Source organism: Doryrhamphus excisus, linkage group LG11 (genome assembly GCF_037039965.1).
Source record: "Doryrhamphus excisus strain RoL-2023G ecotype Guam linkage group LG11, RoL_Dexc_Guam_v1.1, whole genome shotgun sequence".
Classification (NCBI taxonomy): Eukaryota; Metazoa; Chordata; class Actinopteri; order Syngnathiformes; family Syngnathidae; genus Doryrhamphus; species Doryrhamphus excisus.
Genome location: NC_136367.1, coordinates 10,533,570 through 10,555,480, shown reverse-complemented (window position 1 = coordinate 10,555,480; position 21,911 = coordinate 10,533,570). Strand labels below are relative to the sequence as shown.

The 21,911-nt window shown below is 44.0% G+C and overlaps 1 protein-coding gene across 1 annotated transcript in view; it reads right to left on the bottom strand.

The window, feature by feature from the left end:
• myo10 (myosin X) overlaps positions 1-21,911 on the bottom strand; it is a 48,783-nt gene that overhangs the window by 8,341 nt on the left and 18,531 nt on the right. Inside the window, exons 3-22 of the mRNA XM_058065499.2 lie at positions 21,494-21,652; positions 12,843-13,030; positions 9,881-10,015; positions 9,648-9,772; positions 9,446-9,459; positions 9,257-9,341; positions 9,036-9,139; positions 8,820-8,949; positions 8,619-8,737; positions 8,387-8,533; positions 7,670-7,770; positions 7,508-7,574; positions 7,298-7,390; positions 7,145-7,213; positions 6,920-7,002; positions 5,888-5,996; positions 5,180-5,260; positions 1,401-1,525; positions 1,149-1,263; positions 36-142 (exon numbers count right to left, since the gene is read on the bottom strand). Coding sequence (XP_057921482.2) covers positions 36-142; positions 1,149-1,263; positions 1,401-1,525; positions 5,180-5,260; positions 5,888-5,996; positions 6,920-7,002; positions 7,145-7,213; positions 7,298-7,390; positions 7,508-7,574; positions 7,670-7,770; positions 8,387-8,533; positions 8,619-8,737; positions 8,820-8,949; positions 9,036-9,139; positions 9,257-9,341; positions 9,446-9,459; positions 9,648-9,772; positions 9,881-10,015; positions 12,843-13,030; positions 21,494-21,652 — 2,156 coding nt within the window. The remainder of the gene's footprint in view (positions 1-35; positions 143-1,148; positions 1,264-1,400; positions 1,526-5,179; positions 5,261-5,887; positions 5,997-6,919; positions 7,003-7,144; positions 7,214-7,297; positions 7,391-7,507; positions 7,575-7,669; positions 7,771-8,386; positions 8,534-8,618; positions 8,738-8,819; positions 8,950-9,035; positions 9,140-9,256; positions 9,342-9,445; positions 9,460-9,647; positions 9,773-9,880; positions 10,016-12,842; positions 13,031-21,493; positions 21,653-21,911) is intronic.

Here is a 21,911-nt window from a genome sequence, read left to right as displayed (position 1 = left end):
GTTGTGCCAAAGTGGAGCTCAGCGTGATCTCCTACCTGGCCAGGTAGCCCAACATGTGAGCTTGGATGAGCATGGCGGCTCTCAGCACCTCCATCTCACGCTGCTTCTCCAGATGATGCTCCAGAGACTCTCTGAGGAACACCTGGGTCCAAGAATGGACTACATTATTGTCTTTGTAAAGGCTGACTTTCACACATTTAAAGTCACCGTCCATCTTTTTTCTCCATATTCAACACAAGAGACACGTGACGCAAACAAAGCAGCCCACATGACGTCCTTTAGTGACATCACACAACCCAAACAATGGCGGGCGACACGGTTCTATTCAGTGTGCCATCATCCATTGATGGATCCCCAGGGAGTAACGGGGGGGTTAATCCTATTAAGGAGATGCAGGATGTGGTCTCGGGAGAATGAGGCTCATGGGAAACATCTTCTTTCTCCTGTCCGATATACGCACGCTCCACGTATGAAATTGCTTAGGCGATGGTTTGCTCAAGAGACTCGGTCCACTGACCAGATGTTGATTGACAAGGGAACATTGGCTTACACACAAATACTACGTAGCCATTGCTATGCTAATTAGACGAATAAAAAGCGTCACAGCCACGCTGCACGTGAGCGACAAGACCAGAGCTGAGCAGACTTGCATCACTTCCAGGAGATTAAGTGTGGAAGAACAAAAGTGGGGACGTGTCCACTGAAAGGAGGCACTAGCCCACTGAACCTCAATCTTAGTGCTTCTATGCATGGTGGACCTTCCCCTCGGAGACACAAAGAATTCATTTCATGCTCAACGTGCTGCCACAAACTGGCAGTCCACCAGTGTGTGTGTGTGTGTGTGTGTCTGCTGAGGCTCTACTACATGTCAAAATAGTAAACACTAGTTTTTAGTTCAACTGATCACACCAGAATTTAGTGGAACATGAGGATGTCATGGATGAGCTGCTCTTTCTGCTGGGGTTAGAAGACAAGAAGAAGTTTAAATGTGTGCCTAAAAAGTACTTGAGCTGTCACATCCTAAACATGGTAGGACTTAGGATCTGCGTACCCCATCGGTCATTTCACACACACACCAACACACACTTAGCACGCCAAGCTGCGTGAGTGATTGGCAGGTTGTTGGGATGAACAAAGCATTGTCCCACCTTGGTTTTCCCGAGCTGCCAGTCGTTCCCGGTGCTGTCGTACCGCTGCAGCAGCTGGACACAGCGCCCCCTGGCGTCATTGAGCACCAGCGCGTCCCGCATCAGGACCTTGTATCTGAGGAGGAACGTGACAGAAGGTTCTGTTGGTGCCTGCTGACTCAAACAGGTCCAACATGCTGGCCGGCTGGTGCTGAAGATAGCGATACATATGATACGATACGATATGATAGCGAACATAACAATGATACACACCTGCAGCAGAACTCCTGGAAAGGTCTCCGGATGGGAAAGCCGCTGCGTCGAATCTTGACCGTCTCCAGCATACCGGAATACCTGAGCTGGTTCAGAACCACCGTTTGGTCGAATTGGTCAGGCATCTGGAGCAGGACCACAGACAATATTAAGATCTAAGGTCTAAGGTCTACTCCAATCTCTCATTGATGCACTGTGTTCAAGAGCTGTGTTCATGTAACGCAGGGGTCACCAACCCATCGATGGCGAGCTGCTGGTTCATCTTTGGGGCTTTGCCCGTCCATTGTGAGAATATTAGAAAAGAAACGTATTTTTACATCACAGGCACGTATTTTGATGACTGAACTTGCGCATACGCCCTGCTGCTCTCCAGGCACACAACCCCAAGCTCCAGTCAAGAGCCGGCTCTCCTCGCCACGGAACGCTCCAAGGTTGAGCAACAATGAGTGACATAGGATGTCCAATGTCCGCAGGGACGTGTCCGCTCAGGCAACGGGATTGATTGATTGATTGGTAATGTTGCCAAATGTCAAAATGATTTTGCACAGGTTTGTGGCCGAGACCAGAGATCTTGGGCTCTAAGAGGTTAGCGATGATAAAATGAAAGCGAGACTGCAGATGCTGATGTTCATCAGTCATACATCATTGAAGGACTTCTCATCTACCACGTCAACGTAAACGTGCTGTGGCTGACATCATTAACACAGCATTATGTCGACAGAAGAGAGCACCTCACATTTCTGGGGTCTCCTGTGGGCATGCAAGGGGCACGGAGAAGGCGGGGGCGGGGGGCAGGGGGGTCTCTACAAATGAGAGGATGCTTTCATTCCTGCCGTCAGGCTCCCCTTTCTTTATTCAGCGCCCTGATGAGACGTCTACTGTGACTAAATGTCAGCCTTTAATTCTCAAAGGTCATTAGCATAAAGTCATTTGCATAAATGCACAAAGACAAGCGGTGAGGTCACTCAAGAGGACAAAAGGGGGGCAGGGCAGTCTGTTCCCGGGGGCTTTGGGAAGTAAAAGAAAAAGGAAAAAGACGAGCCAGGTATGGAAAGTTTGATCATGTAGGAAGTCAGGAAAGGCCAGTTGGTGGGTGTACTTGTATACTTACACTCTACGTATACGTACACTTGTGTACTTACACTCTACATATACTTACACTTGTGTACTTACACTGCGCCCATCTCATACATAAGTACGCTTTCACCAAGAAGTGCAGCGTCAGAACCCAGATGTTGCACTCAAAACGCTCAAAATGTCCAATGGGCCAATAGCGTAATGAAACACGTTTGTCATTTCATTTCATGTGGGAAAGCACCCTCACTGTCAAAAGTACACTTGAAGTATTCTGTTCAGTATTCAGTTTAAAAGCGAACTTTCTTGAGATTGGAATGTTCGGAATTGTGCTCCAGAAGTTTCTTTGAGGATTAACATTGTACTTTTAACAAACACAAAGCCTTCGTTTCTTTGAAGCCAACCTGAATGATGAAGCAGGGATTAAATGAAGCCTCAGTCTGGCTCCTTTGCCACCTTCAGGGTTAATTTGCATGAAAACACTTTTGGATAAGTTTCATGTAAAAATGACGTGTTGTCATCTGCTTTACCCAGAGCTGCAAGTATGCATGCTGCATGATTTAAATGACAGGACGTCCTTTCTATCTCTACACGGTCGCCTCTAGCATTTATCATCTTGCTGTCTTGCTCTCTGTGTCATGCGTGGAAGAGTCATGGCATACTTGGCATACTTTCAATAATGAACATTTGTCAAATGTAACGGTGGAGGAGCGTTAGGTACGCTTGGTTACATGTTTGTGTCACCCTCATCAGCCCAACAGACACATTTGCACCCTGGTGCAGCCCAAATGGAACCGTGGGAGAGTTGGCCACACGTGTGTGAGTGTTTTTGTGTCCATCTCCACTCGCCACCGTAAAGCTGCAAGCCTAAGAAACCACTAAGCATCCACTGATTGTTAACAACCAAGACAAGACGCCACATACTGGATGGTCCACACAACATGGAAGCATCAGACATCTCAGCATTTCAGCAGAAAGAGGAACTCTCTTTGGTTCTTGCCTTTCTGACTACGTTTGATCGTCACTGACCTGCACTTCCAAGGTCAGGTTCTATAATCATGTTCCGTTCCAGGTCTTTCTTAAACACGGCATGTGTTCTGAGACAAGAAGATGAAGAGTTGAGGTCCATCTTTTACAAACATGACGTATATACTCCAGCACTAACAAGGACAACTGAAATTCACTCCTTTAACAAGCAAGTGCACGTCCAAGCTGACAAAACATCCACAAACATTCCTGTACATCCCAATGGATCCGCTCTCACCGTGCATCTCCGCTCCAAATCCCACAACAGCTCACGGCCTCCAAACTTCCAGCAGACGACTCGTGAGTGGGTCACACTGACTTGTACACTCTCTCTCTCTCTCTTTCTCTCTCTCTGCAGCCTAACAAAGGCTTCCAAACACTCCCCTCTGTGTGGTGATGGGAGGGACCTGGTTACCATGGCAATGAAGCTCCTGCTGAGGCTAATTTGTGCGAGCCACTTGTAGGGCTGGACAGCGGGATGTGTGTATGTGTGTACGCATGAGACCGAGCTACTTAAAGCTAAACACCATATTTTACTCATTTTTTGGAAACTTAATGTTTTTTTCATTATTATCCTTAAACTGTATTATGGAAAGCAGGAAGTGAACAAATGTAACAGTTACTGATTGTAAAAGTACCAGATGGAGGGGTAGGATTTAATAAGCTTTGCTTCTTCCTACTCCTTTTGGACATGTGGAACTGGGAACTGATTATGGGATGAACTCAATTGGAATCTGATGCATGTTCAAATGAAAATAAAACCATTACCATTACCATTATTTTGAAAACGACCTGTATCCTGGACTACATGAACGCAACAGCATACCCAGCATACCCTACACCAGGGGTGGGCAAACTTTTTGACTCACGAGCTGCATTCATTTAACAAAATAGACAGGGGGGCCATACTACATACATAAATTTATGCATAACAGTCCACCTGAAGTGTCATGCAACCTGCTAGATGTGCTTGTGTCCCTTTTTCAGGAGCACTTTGCAGACAACAGACCACATCAAATAACAAAATTGGTAAAACAGCGACTTAAACCATCACAGGGTTGGCTCAGGCCATTGATGCCAGGTTGGATGTTACGTTTCAATGAAATACGTTGAAACGAATGGGCGAATGGACTTTGATCACCCCTGCCCTAGACCCTAGTGAGGATAAATGGTATAGAAAAAGGATGGATTACTACTATGTGTTGCTGTATTGAATAGTGAATAATTAAATTATATCAACTATTTTGATGACCTGTAAACTTTGAAACCGTGACTGTGAAATACCAATCATTTGTATTTAGTACGGTATAGTTGGAAATACTCTCTGTGACATCACGTACTGGACATCAAAAGGACTGATGCTAATATTAATCCAACCGCAATGTGAACGCCAACACATGATTAATGTCACGTATTATAAAGGCTGACATTGTGTAGTTCCCATAACCAAACAAGGTCGCTTCGGCTCTTTTTAGGGGCTCTGTGACAATGGTTGACATTTCATTGGACTCTAGACAATCAGCTGGTTTCCCAGAGGACACCCCCCCCTCCAAGGTAGTGCATCTGTAATCTACGTATATTGTATACAGTACACATTTGATCTTGAATTACAGCTGAATGAGGCATCACCATGGCAACAAACCATCACCTGTCATCAGTATTGTGACTGCACAACTCACCTTGTGTGTGTTTGGTTTGATGCATCGGATGAAAAAAGGATGGGAGGTGCTGAGTGTGGCCATCAGGGAGTGCAAAGAGTCCTGCAAAAGCACACTTGTGTTAGACGAGCTAAAGGCAGGAACCGATTTGGGCTCATTTTAAAGCAGGGGTGTCCACATTATGGAGCAGGGGCCATTTAAGCCCCCCGCTCCTTTTTACTGGCCTATTCTAAAAATACAATTAAATTAAAATAGTCTGACTCAGGGTGTCATCTTAGAAAGAACACTAAACTCATCACACAGCAACTTCAAAAGGTAGCTAAGAAATATACGCGTACCAATACAAGTTTCTCCTAAAAACAATTATTATAATGTCTTCAACAAGCTCATTGTGAGTGTTCTCCATAGCTAATGATTAGCTCCTGTCAAATAGAGAGCTGCCTGGTTCTCACGGACTCATGCGCACCACAATATGCCATTTTATGACATGGACACCTGTGGCTTGTATATGTCCAAATCTGGTGCGGCTTAAACCGCATGATAGTTGAGAATAATAGGAAAAATGGTTGTCTCTACCACAAAGCTGAAATACTGGCTGTTCTTTATTTAAATGTATTTAATAGCTTGCCGCCTTGGATTGATTTTAGTGTGTTTAATTGCCATTTCCCATATGTAGCCCTCAGGAGAAAAGGTATTTTAAAGAGTATGCATGCTGCACTTTTGACCCACTTTAAAGTGGGAGCTGACGGTGGGTCGTTTGTGCTTGCAGCTGCTCTTCAGCGTGTCCTGCTTGTTGCGACTCAGCACGTGTTCAAAGAGGTCATAGACGAAGTCCAACCTGCATGACAAGAATGGAAATTGTTAATAAACGTAGAATTTCACTTTTAATGTTAAAGCACAAGAAAGCAGACCAATACATGACGGAGGGTATATTCCACAGTGGAACACATTGAAGACATTTGTCATGTTTTAGGTCAGGGATGTCCATGTGTGCCCCGGGGGCCATTTCCTGCCTACATAATGTTTTTTATTGGCCCAAGCCACACTGTAGAAATAAAATTAAACTTAAAAAAAACCCCATCAAAAATAGGACAAATAGAGCAAAAAGGCAAAAAGTAAAGACAAGAAACTGAAATATTGACAATAACTAATAAAACAAAGCTTTGCTTCTAAATACATACATTGTTATTTCCCCCCAGTGTTTTCAGTATTCGACCTTCTGAGGAAAAAGTTTGGACACCACAGTTTTAGGTCAAATGCTACCACTAATTCATGTCAAAGATGTGTGATGTTCCACATATGTTACCTTGTTTATGCTAAATGTATTCTTAACTTGGCACTTGCTGAGTGGCACAAATGTACTTTGAATTGTAGCAAAGAACATAAATTCATTCGAAATCATTGAAACATTAATTTTGGTATTTTTGCTATAGCAGGTTTTCCATAGCATTTTAAGGCTAAAAAGCCAGATAACAACTTTTAATCTTTAATTGTAATTAAATGAATTGAGGAAATATAGTAAGAAGAATTGAACTGTAATATCTGAGACACTAGTCAAAAATTGCGATGGTTAAAAGTTTTTAAAATGAGCTGAAACGGTAAAAAGTAAGCTTTTGGAAATGAGCTAACCTGCCGGGCACAGCCATTTTGGGCCATATCCTGGGAAAGTCACATGACCGCCACATATCAAACCTCACTCATTAGGATGCTTTGTTATCAAATCCGAATTTATTTGGTTAAACAACCTTCACGGTGACTGACCTGCTCTCCCGCAGCAGGTAGAGGACGTCGTCCCTAAAAGTGTCTCTGTTTTTCTCCAGTGTCCCCCTCACGTCGTACACCACCTGTAGAAGACCACAAGAGGGCAGCAGAGGAGTCACAGGTTGACATTCAGCTGGGACTAAAAAAGAGTTGAAGTTGAATAACACAAAGGTGCTTGACAATACTGTGTAGGGAGGATTTATGTGGCGGTATTGTTTCATTCACCTCTCCCGCATAATGTTTGACTCCAAAGTAGTGAACAGCAACACGAGGCTTCACGTAGAAAGGGTTTTTCTGCAGGGCAAAGCGAAAAGTTGAAAGGTGACATGAACATTATATTGACGTTATGTCACATGACCCAAAGTAAGGTCGCGCTACCGAGTGCTGGGTGTGCAGTTTCTCAAGCAGCGTGTCGTCTGTGGCTTTAGGGAAGTGACTCTCCTCATTCATCAGCGCCAGAAGGCCCAGTTTCTATGGCAACACATCCCAGGAGTTAATATGCTCTCTGCTGTCCATTTAAATTCCTGCTCTTCCGGCATTCTTGTTTGCGGGAAGAAAAGAACATGAGCCTTTTCCACTTCCACATACCTTCTCGATTAAGTCCAGACACTCTCCGTTGTCCATCCAGTCGATGTTGGACCAGACCAGACCTTCTCTGCAGGCAGCCAGCCACAAACCGTCAGCACACGTGAACAGTTGATAACAGCTAATTGTCTCCTCATGAGTTAACCAGGAACATCTAACACCTACTTGTTGTACTCCAGTTGCTCCAGGGAGAAAATGTGCTTGTTGAAATATTCCTGAAGCTTCTCATTTGCATAGTTGATGTTGAACTGCTCAAAGTGGTTCACCTGCAGTGCGGGAGAACATGTCATTCAGGACTACAGGACTACAGTTTATGGCAGTTCATTAATAAACCTGATTGCAACAGGTGGATTTCTGCAAATTAGGAATCAATATTCATAAATTGATTATTTTTTAAATAGAGCATATAAAACCTTTGTATTTTTTAGCATATGCCATAGGCTATATGCCATAGGCTATATGCTATAAGTTATGACCGGTGGCCATCTCTTACTGTATGTCCGTGCAGTGCTCACGTAGCCTTGCATTAGCAACATGGTGTAAACAAGGAATAGGGGTGTTACTTCATGTCTACATCTAATGTAACCCATACAATATACACTTAAGTCTTGTCCAATATTCAGTTTATTTGCATCATCCAATGTTATAAATTTCCAATATTTTATATCACATACCCGTCTTTGTTTTGGGGGAATGACATATCTGGTCTTTTGGACCGATGATATGAACAATAACCCTAACCTTAAAATGGCAGCCAAACCCGCCCAGAGCTTAAAAGTATTGGTTCAAACTGTGATGTGGCGAGGGAGGATTGGATTGCTTCGTTTGACAAAAGCTTCGAGCATCTGGTGTTCTGCGCTTATTGTCTTCTTGTGGACCCACCTCAAAGTTCTCAAACCCAAAAATGTCAAGGATGCTGATGGACTTGAAGTCGTCTTTGCCTCGAATGCGACTGTTGAGCTTGCGGATGATCCAGTTGAAACACTGGAAATAAAGTGCCATGGCCATGGAGTCTCTGGAGTCCACAGCCTGGGAAAAGGAACGGCCTAACATTTGAATCCTTCTGTGCTTTGGACTAGCGTGTCAAAGTAAAGATGTCCATGTGTAAACTGACCTGCTCCACGGTCAGAGGAGTGGAGATCTCCTCCCCCCTGAGGATCATGGACCTGTGGGTCAAAACCTCAGCCAGCTGATCAGAGTTCAACCCCAGAAGGTCCGAAGTTCGACTGAGAGCTGTGAAGGAAAACCCTCAGAGCTACACTCAGGTAGATGGGCAGCTTTATAAGCAGCTGGTGAAGATGAAGAGAAAACGAACCAGCCTTGGATGTGATCTGGGCTCCTCCGGCTGTCATGAACTCGATGTTCCCAGCTTGAAGGATTCCTGCCAGGAGTCGTAGGATCTCTGCAATGTTCTCCTCCGTGAACTGCATGGTTCTCATGGCATTCTGGGACGTACGTGATCATGTGTGACCAAGAATGTGTTTTCACATGTTTAGCTTAGCATTGGTGTAGCAGTGGTATGTTAGCTCACCAGAACATCTTGAAAAGTGCCTTTGTCGTTGATTGTCTTGTCTTGGGGGCAACTGGACTGGGTCAGGTAGTGGTAACTGTCAGGGTGGCTCAACCCTAATGCCTCTGCAACATCACACACAAACACACACACACACTTAATGCTGAAGGTTGACGTTCATGTGTTGTCACGTTCAAAGCCGGAGGAATGTTTTGGATCAGGTTTGGATGAGAGTGCCTCACCTCTCTGCTGGTCGCTGGCTCCTGCTAAGAGGGCATAGAAGATGTGATAGTTCCTCTCGCCTTGGTTCTGCCGGACAACTCGATTCTGCAGGGAATGTGGATGAGCATATATGAGCATATACGTATTTTCACTCCAACGTGAGGTGATATGCTCTGGTGGTTTCAGTCTGAACTGGGAAGAATGCTCACCTTTTCCAAGAGGTCTGAGGTCAGAAAAGGTGCAAGTCAAGGCTCGCAAAGTCAGTGATGATTGGATTTTTTACACTTTTTAAAAATGTGGTAAGCCTTTGGACCTTGAGGTCAATAATTACATTCCAGATGCCAATTAGGAATCAGCATCCTGTTTCCTGTCCAAGCAGGAAGTACTAAAGACGGGGGCATTGAAAGATACAGTCGACAATTCTGCCTCCTTGGATGTTTCCTTTTTGGTTAAAATGCAGCTGTACAAACTTCCCAAAGCGGCTGGAGTTGTTGTTGTAGACAGTCTTGGCATTCCCAAAAGCCTCCATGATGGGACTGTTGGGGCAACACACACACACACACATGCACACACACACAAAGACACAATTTTACACATTACAATCATTCAATCAATAATCCATCGTTCAAGAAAAGAATACACACCCGCTCTTCAGCAGCGCCTCCTCAACATGTGATGTCCTCTCTCCGGAGGACACTTCCAGGGAATGCTGGCTCATGGCCGACAGGAACTTCAGGATTAGTTTGGTGCTTTCGGTCTTCCCAGCTCCACTCTCACCACTGACAACAACAACAAACAACAAATGGTATTCTCCTGATGGACTGCTAAGCCTCTGATGAGCAGCAGAAGCAAAGAGGAATTGGAACGACAGCGGTCTTGCAAAGGAAGTACATATTATAACCACCAGAGGAAGCCAAACCATAAGTTCCAAACTAACGCGACAACTAATTCTTAGAGCACATTTGGTCTTTGGGGTGCAAAAGTACTCCAATATAGACATTAATAAAGTGAATATTGTATGTGAATATTGTTGAATGTGAATGAAAGTCCATTAGGAGGTACAAAGAATCTTAAGTGAATTAATTAGATTATAAGCAAAAGATTAGATTTAACAAGAAGGAGACCATAAAAGAAGAAGTTAGTATCTGGTACCAATCAACACAGAAGAGACTTATTATGAATTGAAAACAAATGAGATTGTTTCCTGGAGAGCAATGAGTTAATATAACTTACCCTCAGAGGAATTATTAAAGTTGTTTGTCTAGAAGGTCAATAACAAGCATGACAAGTTTGTTGTGTGTGAACAAAAGGTCTGCCATGAAGACAAAGTGTTGGCATTAAAAGTATATGAACGGCCTTGGCAAAGCTCTCCGTGACATTTAACACAAAACCAACACAGACGTCACTAACCACACAGCAGGATGCCCAGACCCGACTAGTCAATGATCAGCCTGATCTCTCATTAGTCTTTTCAAAGACTCCTTAAAGCTAAAAAGTGTCCACATTCCACTGAAAAGAAGATGTGCTCCATTCAAAAGAAGCAATTCGTTTGGAGGGAGCTTCAGTGTCATATTAGAGCTGGCGTGGAGACCCGGTCACGGTTCTGCCTGTGATCCAGCTTTAAGGGGCTTGGGGGGGTGATGGTCTCATTTAAATGTCTTTGTTCACGGTGAGCGGAAAACGTGAAAAGGTCCATTAAAAGGAGCCTAAAAGTTCTCTGGACGTCTTCCAGCCCAGCAAAATAAGACCAAGCGGCACACTGCTAATCTCTGGTCTGGACGCAAGCCGGGCCAGCTGAGGCAGAACCGCCCCAGCCGCCCTCCGTCTTTATTCGGCCCAATGACTCAGTGTGTCAGCCTCAGCTGGGCCTTTTGTGGTTCCGTTGGCAAAGAGGGGCCAAGTGAGACGTCACACATTGAAGATTTGAGTCTTCTCATTCAAGGAAAGTGTCTCACACTGGGAACCAGAAAGGACTTTGCTTTGTTTTTACTGGTTCTGGTTGACTTTAGGATCTCTGATCCAAATACAGCCATTAGAAGCAAACAGCCCCCGTGTTTACTAAATGTTTGCTGGATCCAATCAATAGTTCCTACAAAGTGGATTAATTCACGCAATCCGCCAAAAGACTCTCAGGTCTGCCTGGGGGGTTCTGCCCGCCAAAGTGGCCCTGTGACCTCACATGCTTGTGCAATTATCCCAACCACCTCAGTCTGTCCTAGCATGCCGCTCCGGGGCCACGGGTCACGGACAATGCCCTGCACTAATGCCCCAGTCGCTAACCTCCAATTCAGTCCGTAATAACATCTTCTGTCAGGCTCCATCTTTGCAGCTGAGATAATCATGCCGCTATTGCAAGAATTTACATTTCAAAATGTTAATTAGCTGATGTTGGGTGCGAAAACACCCCCAGCCCCCACAAATCACCATTCCTGGATCTGATCATCAACCCCGAAGGATGTACTCACACTGTACCAGTCGCCAGAAGGGGACCGACTAGGCTCATTTTTGTCCTTTGTATTGAGTCGTGGACCTTTAGGACAGCTACACACACTAACCCGCAGAGAAAGCTTTGTAGATCTTCCAGAATCTGCACCTTATTCAAGCTGGAATAGGTTTGCAAAACGGTTTGTTTTAATTGATTCCACCCACGTCCCTAGGCACACCCACTCCGCTGTGATTGGTCCCACTCCCAAGCACTCCCAAGGACTTCCGGACTACTGACAAACCCCACTTTCTAATTTTGTTGATAATTTGGAGAGCTAATTGAAAAGTGGTTAGGAGCTACTGGTAGATCATGAGCTACTGGTTGGAGACCCCTGACTTACCATTTCTGAACTCAAAAAGCGGTCATGTAGAACAAAAGGGAAAGGCGTGTGTGCTCACGTTTCACATACGCAATATGCATGATGGGCAAAAATTGCAAGAAAATTACAGTTTTCTTTCAAAGACTGAAAGTTCTCCATAATGGTCAACATAGCCAAGCATCCAAGTGTCACTTCTGAAAAGTGTTCTGTTTCCACCAGAAAAGACACAATAACAACGATGAGTGGAGGAAAAGGGAATCAAACTGATGGTGAAATTGACTTCCGGGTATTCTTCAAGACCAAAGTTAAGAAATAATCCTTCTTGTCGCCTGACTGCTCCCAATGCTCAAAGGGAGTTGTGTGAAAAAGACTGACTGGACTGGAAGGAGAACGTGTCGCTTGAGGCAAGAAGCTTTCAGTCACGCTACCTGCAAACACAGCAGAACTAACACAGACTTAATGCCTTGCTGGAGGGCAGAAATCATCAGGCAATTAACACCTCAAACAAGGCAGTGAAACACGCTGCCTGCATACCTCCCTTCCACAGGGGGGGGGGGGGGGGGGACATATAGAACTTAAGAACTTGCATTATGATCTTTGAATGTAGTTTTTGTATTCAATGTCATTAGCCAGTGTACCTAATGAAGTGTCCACTGAGAAGGTCACAACACCAAGTCTAAAATTAGCTCGGAAGGAAGTGAGAAGGGTTCAGGAAGGACTTTGAAACTTGATCAAAGTGTTGGGGGCTGGTCAACAGAGGGCCCTCCTGCAAAGAGGAGAAGGAAATAGGAAATATGCCCACCTGATGAGTACACAGTGGTTGTGCGGCCTCCTCCACAGCGAGCGGTAGCACTCGTTGGCCACGGCGAAGATGTGTGGCGGGATCTCACCCAGGTGGTGGCGGCTGTACAGCTCCACGGCAGCCCGCTCATACAGGCCGGGCAGCGGCTGGTAGGGATTGACCGCCGCCAGGATGGAGCCGATGTACGTCTGCGGAGAGAGGGCAGAGTCATACGTGAAGGTTGAGTCAGCATATGAGCACATGAGAGATCAACGGATGGCTGCTAATGTGTTAATATTCATATGTGTTATATATGTTTGCATACTTCTGTCAGTAAACATGCCACTAATAGATTTGGTGCCGTCTGCCATCGCTCATAAATTAATTAGAATGGGGCTGTTTGGGTAACTCCACAGTTTTTTTTACACACCTCGCATGCACCTTGTTTGCCATAGAATAAGATGTAGCAGGAGAGATAAGTGTGTCCGATTTCGCGAGTAATCGCAAGCTTTCAAAAAAGCGCCAAGAGACTTTTGACTTGGACTTTTGAAGATGGCGAGGCTGTGAAGAGGGTGAGATGTCTCCTGGGCTTTAGCGGGTTTAGAGTGGTGGAAGGGAATCATTCGTTTATCGCAGTTAACACCAAGCAGGATTTCCTACATATAAATCAAATATTTTTGTAGTTATAGAAAAGCTGCTTACAACCTTGTAAATACAGTTTTTCGACATTATTAGAACCCTAGACTTGAAGCCACACCCCCAAACATCAACGTTTACACTGGTATGAGCCAATATCCAGTAGTAGCACTTATAAGAGTGAATAATCCATTTCAGACCTAAATGTACTCGCGTTTGTGTGTGCTGCAATATTTGCGTTCTGGACAAGCCCAGGTTGAGTTCAGCTGGACTGGATTACAGCTGCAGTAGCCCCTATAATAATAATAATAATAATAATAATAATAATAATAATAATAATAATAATAATAATAATAATAATTAGGGGTGCCAAAAATAGCCCATTAATGATGGAAACTTGAATTGAATTAATTACATTAATTGATTTTGCGTACTTAACGCATGTGCATCATGGTAAGGCACAGTCACACAGTGTAGCATCTGTCATTAGCCTGACCTGACCACATCAATAAGGCATTTCCAACCCGGATATTTACTGGATCTCCAACTGCACATCCATTCAGCCTTGGAACACTTTGACACTTCATCATTGTAAGTAAACGACAGCAAGTTGAATTCACGGACACTCCGAACATCACAACACCAGCTCCACTATACATGTACGTATGTGTGGTCTAAATAAACAGAAAGACAAAGCCAAACAATAAGTGGTTAAAGTGTGATTCAAATCTTCTGCTAACATTATGACATTATTATATATAATATTATTATAACATTATTATTTATCATAATGTATAGGAGTTGATCATAAATGACGATTTATTATATATTAAGTCCCCTTTTGACATACAGCCTTACAGTGCATCCGGAAAGTATTCACAGCGCTTCACTTTTTCTACATTTTGTCATGTTACAGCCTCATTCCAAACTGAATTAAATTAATCTCTTACCTCAAAATTCTACACAAAATACTCCATTATGACAATGTGAAAAAAGGTTTTTTGACATGTTTTGAATGTATTAAAAATAGAAAACAAAAAAATCACATTTACATAAGTATTCACAGCCTTTGCCATGAAGCTCAAAATTGAGCTCAGGTGCATCTTTTTTCCACTGATCATCCTTGAGATCTTTCTACAGCTTAATTGGAGTCCACCTGCAGTAAATTCAGTTGATTGGACATGATTTGGAAATATAATAACTGTCTATATAAGGTCCCACAGTTGACTGTGCATGTCAGAGCACAAACACCAAGCATGAAGTCAAAAGAACTGTCTGTAGACCTGCGAGACAGGATTGTCTTGAGGCACAAATCTGGGGAAGGATACAGAAACATTTCTGCTGCTTTGAAGGTCCCAATGAGCACAGTGGCCTCCATTATTCGTAAATGGAAGACGTTTGGAACCACCAGGACTCTTCCTAGAGCTGGCCGGCCTTCTAAACTGAGCGATCGGGGAAGAAGGGCCTTAGTCAGGGAGGTGACCAAGGCCCCCATGGTCACTCTGTCAGAGCTCCAGCGTTCCTCTGTGGAGAGAGGAGAGCCTTCCAGAAGGACAACCATCTCTGCAGCAATCCACCAATCAGGCCTGTATGGTAGAGTGGCCAGACGAAAGCCACTCCTTAGTAAAAGGAACATGGCAGCCCGTCTGGAATTTGCCAAAAAGCACCTGAATGACTCTCAGACCATGAGAAACAAAATTCTCTGGTCTGATGGCTTTTGTCTGGCCACTCTACCATACAGGCCTGATTGGTGGATTGCTGCAGAGATGGTTGTCCTTCTGGAAGGCTCTCCTCTCTCCACAGAGGAACGCTAGAGCTCTGACAGAGTGACCATCGGGGCCTTGGTCACCTCCCTGACTAAGGCCCTTCTTCCCCGATCGCTCAGTTTAGAAGGCCGGCCAGCTCTAGGAAGAGTCCTGGTGGTTCCAAACGTCTTCCATTTACGAATAATGGAGGCCACTGTGCTCATTGGGACCTTCAAAGCAGCTGAAATGTTGCTGTATCCTTCCCCAGATTTGTGCCTCAAGACAATCCTGTCTCGCAGGTCTACAGACAGTTCTTTTGACTTCATGCTTGGTGTTTGTGCTCTGACATGCACAGTCAACTGTGGGACCTTATATAGACAGTTATTATATTTCCAAATCATGTCCAATCAACTGAATTTACTGCAGGTGGACTCCAATTAAGCTGTAGAAAGATCTCAAGGATGATCAGTGGAAAAAAGATGCACCTGAGCTCAATTTTGAGCTTCATGGCAAAGGCTGTGAATACTTATGTAAATGTAATTTTTTTGTTTTCTATTTTTAATAAATTCAAAACATGTCAAAAAAACCTTTTTTCACATTGTCATAATGGAGTATTTTGTGTAGAATTTTGAGGTAAGAGATTAATTTAATACAGTTTGGAATGAGGCTGTAACATGACAAAATGTAGAAAAAGTGAAGCGCTGTGAATACTTTCCGGATGCACTGTATGTGCTGGATCCCGAATCCAATCCGGCAGTAGAGACTGGACAGTCTGAAGTTTCGAAGATATAGTTTATCTGCAAAAATTTGGAGGCAAATTATCGTCCAGCAAAAACTGTTATGATGACAGACAGGCCGAGTGTCATGTCAAATAAACAGGAACATTTTCTTCATTTGAAATGAAAAAGTGTGGCTAATGCAGACAGCACAAAAAACAAAATGAAGACAACATGGTCGGAACACTTTTGGAAATGTACACACTACAGGCTCCAGCAGTGATGTGCTGACTGTTGGTAAGACATAAAAGAAATTCATAATTCACAAGCTCATACTGAGCTGCTATAACCACCATGGTATTCCAAACCACCCTGCTGCAGGGAGTCCAAGGCTAATTGTCAACGGCTAAGTTTTAGAAAGACAACAACAGAAGAAGATGATGATGACCCAGAAAGAGGCTGCTCGTTATCACGTTACCTTATTAGCATGCATTTAAATCTTTGCCATATTAAGTTGAAAGCAGTGACAAATAATCACATCATAGTCATAGTCATCATCATCATAGTTCCACAAACGTCTTCTTTCATGTAGCAAGTTCAGTCTACTTGTGGTGAACAGAGTGGATTATTTCTGCAATGTTCTGCCCGGCGACTGAGCCTTGTTGTGCACTGTGGGGCGTGCACGTGAGGCCCACTGACTGACTGACCTACATTAGCAGGCAAATACATTTGAATGGCCGTTGACTGTAATATTTACATGAAGCAGCCTGTGGCGGCACTCACAATGACTTTCTTCTTCTGACCTGCTTAAAAGCTCCTACAGTTGGAACTTAAAGCACCACCTGCTGAGTGAGCAGCTTGAAAGTGCATACAATTCATCGTAAGGTAAAGATTGTAACCTTAAGAACCTTCTCCAAGGCGCTGTGCTGCTCATGACTGTGGAGAATAAAAAAAAAAGAAAAAAAATACCTTCAGGCGAAGCCACATTTCAACTTAACTTGAAGAACTGAAACCATTTGGACTCAATTATAACTCCCCCACTCTGCGAGCCCGCCCCCCACCTACCCGGTTCCTTTCTGGTAATAGGATGCCAAGGCCAGAGCTAATTGGCTGTGACTCTCATCAGAGGGCCCCCTGTTGGTTAATGTGATTAACTGTGGCCCCTCATTCTTACATGGCGTCAAATACGTCTCAACGTCATTCCAGAGACGTCATGCAAGAAACTCATCATTTACCTTGAAAAGTTTGAAAAAAAAAAACAGTCCACTGATTTCAGGGCTGAAGGCTAAAGGACACTAAAACGGGGGAGGGGCACCAACAAGCTAATGAATATGTTGATAATACACATGCTAATTACTTTGCCAACCCGCCAATAAACATAAAGTGCTAGCCAGGGACAAATACTACATATAATACATACTACAAATAAACACAGCATATGCAAAACGTGTCAAACTTTAGTGGAAAATATCCCACATGGCGTCTCTGTTGTCATGTGAACTTTCCAAGACCACAAAGCTCCGCAGTATACTTCTGTTGTGTTTACCGACAGGCATCATGTTGAAAGTCCAAAATGAGACCAGTCAAGAGTGGGATCAAACCAGCAAAATGAAGACCATATGTGGGAAAGAAGCTGGAGGATGAGAGTAAAGCCGACTTGCCTGACTGACGGCAGGAAATGTAGGCGGGACGTTGCCAATGAGCAGCGCTCACATAGCTAGCAACTGCTGCACGTCTATTGTATTTGGACACAGCAGCAGACGCCATGCATGAGGGTTGTCCTCATTTGGAAGTGATGGACAGACAAATCCCCATCTTCACATTAGAGGCAAGGAAAACTAATGTTTGTCTTTTCATTCCCCACTAAAGGAACCTACCTCTTTTTTTGCACATTGTTATTTTTGTTATATTTTAGCTGACTGAGCCTCATGCACAAAGAGCTAATAAAAGTGACACCACTTGTCACACTCACTAGTGTTAGGCCCTTTCCACACGGAAGAAATTAGCATCCCCACTGCACCCCCATTAGTACATAGTTGCATCTAGATGAGAAAGGAGCCCTGAGTGATAACAATGTAATACACGGGGCACCAGTCACCAATGGCAGCTGTGCAAAAGTACATTGGTCAACCTCAATCCCTGACGCCTGAAGACTCGCGCTGGACATCGAGTTGACAGCTCGGCCTCTTAGTTTCCCTCTCAACAATCATTCGATGGACCGATTACATTATCATCAATTACAGTAGTTGTAAACACATACAGTAAGTTGGAATACTTCCGTCAGTAAACTTCAATAAGTATACTGTGTACAGTCTGTACTTAGTGCGTAGTGCCTACGTTTTGGACTTGATAGTGTAGTGGCGTCCCAAATCCAAATCCCAAATCCATTACTGTACACTCACGAGATGTGACAATCTCAGTATTTACCGACTTACTCTTTTGTTCGCTACCTTCCACTGCTACAGGTTGCTGCTCAGCTGCTTAGACCCTTCCACCACGGGGGAGGGTGCTTAGTGTCCACTTACATTCCAAGTGTGCAACATCTGGGTACTGACAGTACACTGCATTTTTACCATCCTGCTCAGTGCGAGTGCACTTATGCATTCAAAGGAAGTACACGTTTGGAACACAACAACAGATCTGCTAGCAGTCACATGTCCGATCTGCCATGACGCCATCTCCAAATGTGAACCAGTCACGTTGAAGAGGTCAGGGTGTCGGGCCCACGTCACATTTCATGGAGCAGACACAACATGTGACTCAGGCCGCGTGAAGATGTGTTTTGTAGCGCTGACTGTGCCTCTTGAGGCCCTGTCCACATAGGAACGCTCGGGAATGTATTTTTTTTGGCGGGAGGAAAAAAATTCACATCCACACTGTGCCAGATTACGTTGAATGACGTAATACAGAAGGCACACCTATGGTGGCGCTGTGAGCCACATGACACGCCATACAATAGAAGAAGAAAGAACGCATGCACATATATTTCTCGTCTTCTTCCGCTTCCCAAGGTTGGTCTGGACTTACAAGAAAATGGAATTGCTTCTGCAAGTCACTTTTCCAGGAGAATATTCAGATATTATGTTGGCTTGTCGTGAAAGCTTCTGGTCCCGTGATGGCGGTGGGTCGGTGACTGCATCGCTTTCAAAAAGCAGCGGATTGCTCATCTATATGGAAATGGCCAACCATCATTTTCAGATGTTCCCACTCTGGACACCGTTTTCCAAAAATACCATTTGAGGGCACCTTGAACACCATTCCAAATTTGCAATGGTGACAAACTGTTTTGACTTTTAACCTTTGAACCTCCAGATGTGAGAAGAAGGAGCCGTGCACACCATCAGCGGCTTGAAGAAAAAACTGACAGGGACAATAGAACTTTGGTGAAGATATTTGATCCTCACTGGAAAAGTTCCCAGGTGAGCAGATAGAGAGAAGGGGCGGAGCCTGTCACACCAACTTTGTACAGGAAGAAGACAAATGTGCTTCAATAACCACACACACACACACACACACACACGTAAACTAAGATGACACATTTTCCACAACTTTCATTCCAAAAACGTAAATTACAGTGAGAAGGAATGTTTTGGCATGACGTGATGGCGTCCAAAAGCTCCTGAGTGGAATAAATGTTTTGGGATTGGAACAACCACAGATTAGTGAGGGTGGATATTAAAATGAGGGAAAAGAAATCAAAAATAGAGACTAGTGTGTGTGTGTGTGTGTGTGTGTGTGCGATGACTGGAATCGCTGAAATCCACAGGGGAGGCCACCAGTCCATAACACAGCTGGCTACAATCACCACACACACACACACACACACACACACACACACACACACACACACACGGGTGAGAATTCCATCCTCAGACAAAGTGATGCTGACATTAGCAAATGTTTTTGTAATCATTAATAATCATCATTGGCTAAGTCTTGCTTCTTCTTCTCCTTTTGGACATGTGGAACTGGGAACTGATTATGGGATGCACTCAATTGTAATCTGATGCATGTTCAAATGACATTAAACCATTACCATGAATCTCTATATCATGTTTCATACTTAAAGAGAAGAGGTTGATCCAACAGGCCGTAACCCCGTGTTAGGAAAGGGTCAACATGTTTGAGCGATATTCATCCACACGAAAAAGGCATTTGCCTTGAAACTGTATTTTTTGAAAGCAAAGTGGCAAAATCTGAACCATCCCATCCTAACATGACATAACCATCTGGACGCCAAGCCAATATAATATCTGTATATACTGTATATATATGACTGACATGCCTCACCCCAGTCGGCATTCTCCTGATATTTTATTTTCTTATTCTCCAAAATGACTCGCAGAAGTAACCCCACTTCTCGGATGGATGATGGTTTGTTGTGTCACGTGGTACGTGGTTCTGTCTGCATGTCCGTTCATGTTCGCGCCACACCTATTAGTGCCTTGTGTGGTACATTGTTCCCATCTGGATGCAACTATTTACAATATGTTCTTCTAACCCACTACTGGTAAAGTATGCTAGCCAGTGGTGGTTTTCTTATGTTTTTTGTTTGAAAATGTTTTGAATTTGGAGCTGTAGACATGTATAGAGCACCTTTAAGTAAAGTACAGGAAGTGTTTATGCCGTGACGCATTGTAAACAATACAGTACAGTCCAACCATTGGCTGGAAAGCCTCTTCTGTTTTTAAAGTCTCCTATTTGGGAACACTTGGCGTTCCCTGTGAAACACCTGAGAGAACTTGGTAAACTGGCCATGATAAAGAGTTTCCAAAGTTCTGCTTTTAACGTTTGAGTACCGACAGACAAAGCAATGTTTGTGTTTGTATGACATCACTGTGTGCATCATTATCTATTTCTTTTTTATTGTCCTCCTGTCACAATTGTTGCTTTTCCACCAATGACTTTCTTCCGATTGGGTTTTGGTGTGCATTACAAAAAAGAAGTGGGCTGAACAAAATGTTATGTATTTGTAAAGTCAACCTCTCACTATTGGTTGACAAACGAGGAAGCACTGTGATGCTGTTTCAAGTTTCCAAGCATGGTGACACAGAAGCTCAGAAAATTTCCAAAGCGTTCCACTCCAAAAGAGCATGAGATGCTAAGTGGTGGAGGCCGGAAGTATCCTCAAGTCTCCACTTGCACTGTGGTGGGATCAGGATCATTCCCAACATACGGGAACATTCAGACGCAATTAAAGTGACGAGGTGACATTTTCCAAATGTTAGCACTTCCCAGAACACAAGGCAGTGTTTGTCGTTGCCGTGTTTGCTGGCAGAAAGTGCCGGGTCAGGTTAGTTGTTTGTTTCACAGAACATGCTGGAAGCTCTTTGTCCTACTTTGCTTTGTGTTAGCACACTGGGCCTTTGTTGGCGGGCGACGAACTAATCACCTTCCAGGCCTCAAATGACGATTGAGTGGAAAAGAATCTGAAGAATCAGCTTTTCACATCTCATCCGCCAGCGTCTCGACCTCATCAGCGCTGTCGCCATTCAAACATAACTTCTTGCATAAAAAAGGATGAAGGGGCTTGCAGATTAAATGTCTCTTCCATATTTCAGGAAAATAAACTCACATAAATGTTCCTCTGTCGGTAGCGCAGAAAGAGGTTGTGCATGATGGCGCCGTCATGCAGGTCCTCCAGCGCCGCCATGTCCTCCACACCCGTGGTGCTGCTGCCATGCATGGGCTGGACCTTTTGCCTCGTCAGCGCATTCTGTTTGTACGTGTACACCTGGAAGACAAGGCCAGAAGAAAAGAATTACAGTCAAATGGCTAACTTCAGTAATCAAGAGAAGTAGGAGGGCCTGGAACACGAGGGCAAGGCTTCTTATCAACCGCAGACTAAACCTAACTGATCATCTCAGTGACCTCCTGAAGGTTGTCTGCATTCATCTGAGCTGATAAAGCCCGAGTGCTGTTGAGATATTCTTCTTTGGCCTTCAAGTATTTTTACAGTCAAATGTCATTATCTATGCCTGTCATGATAATGG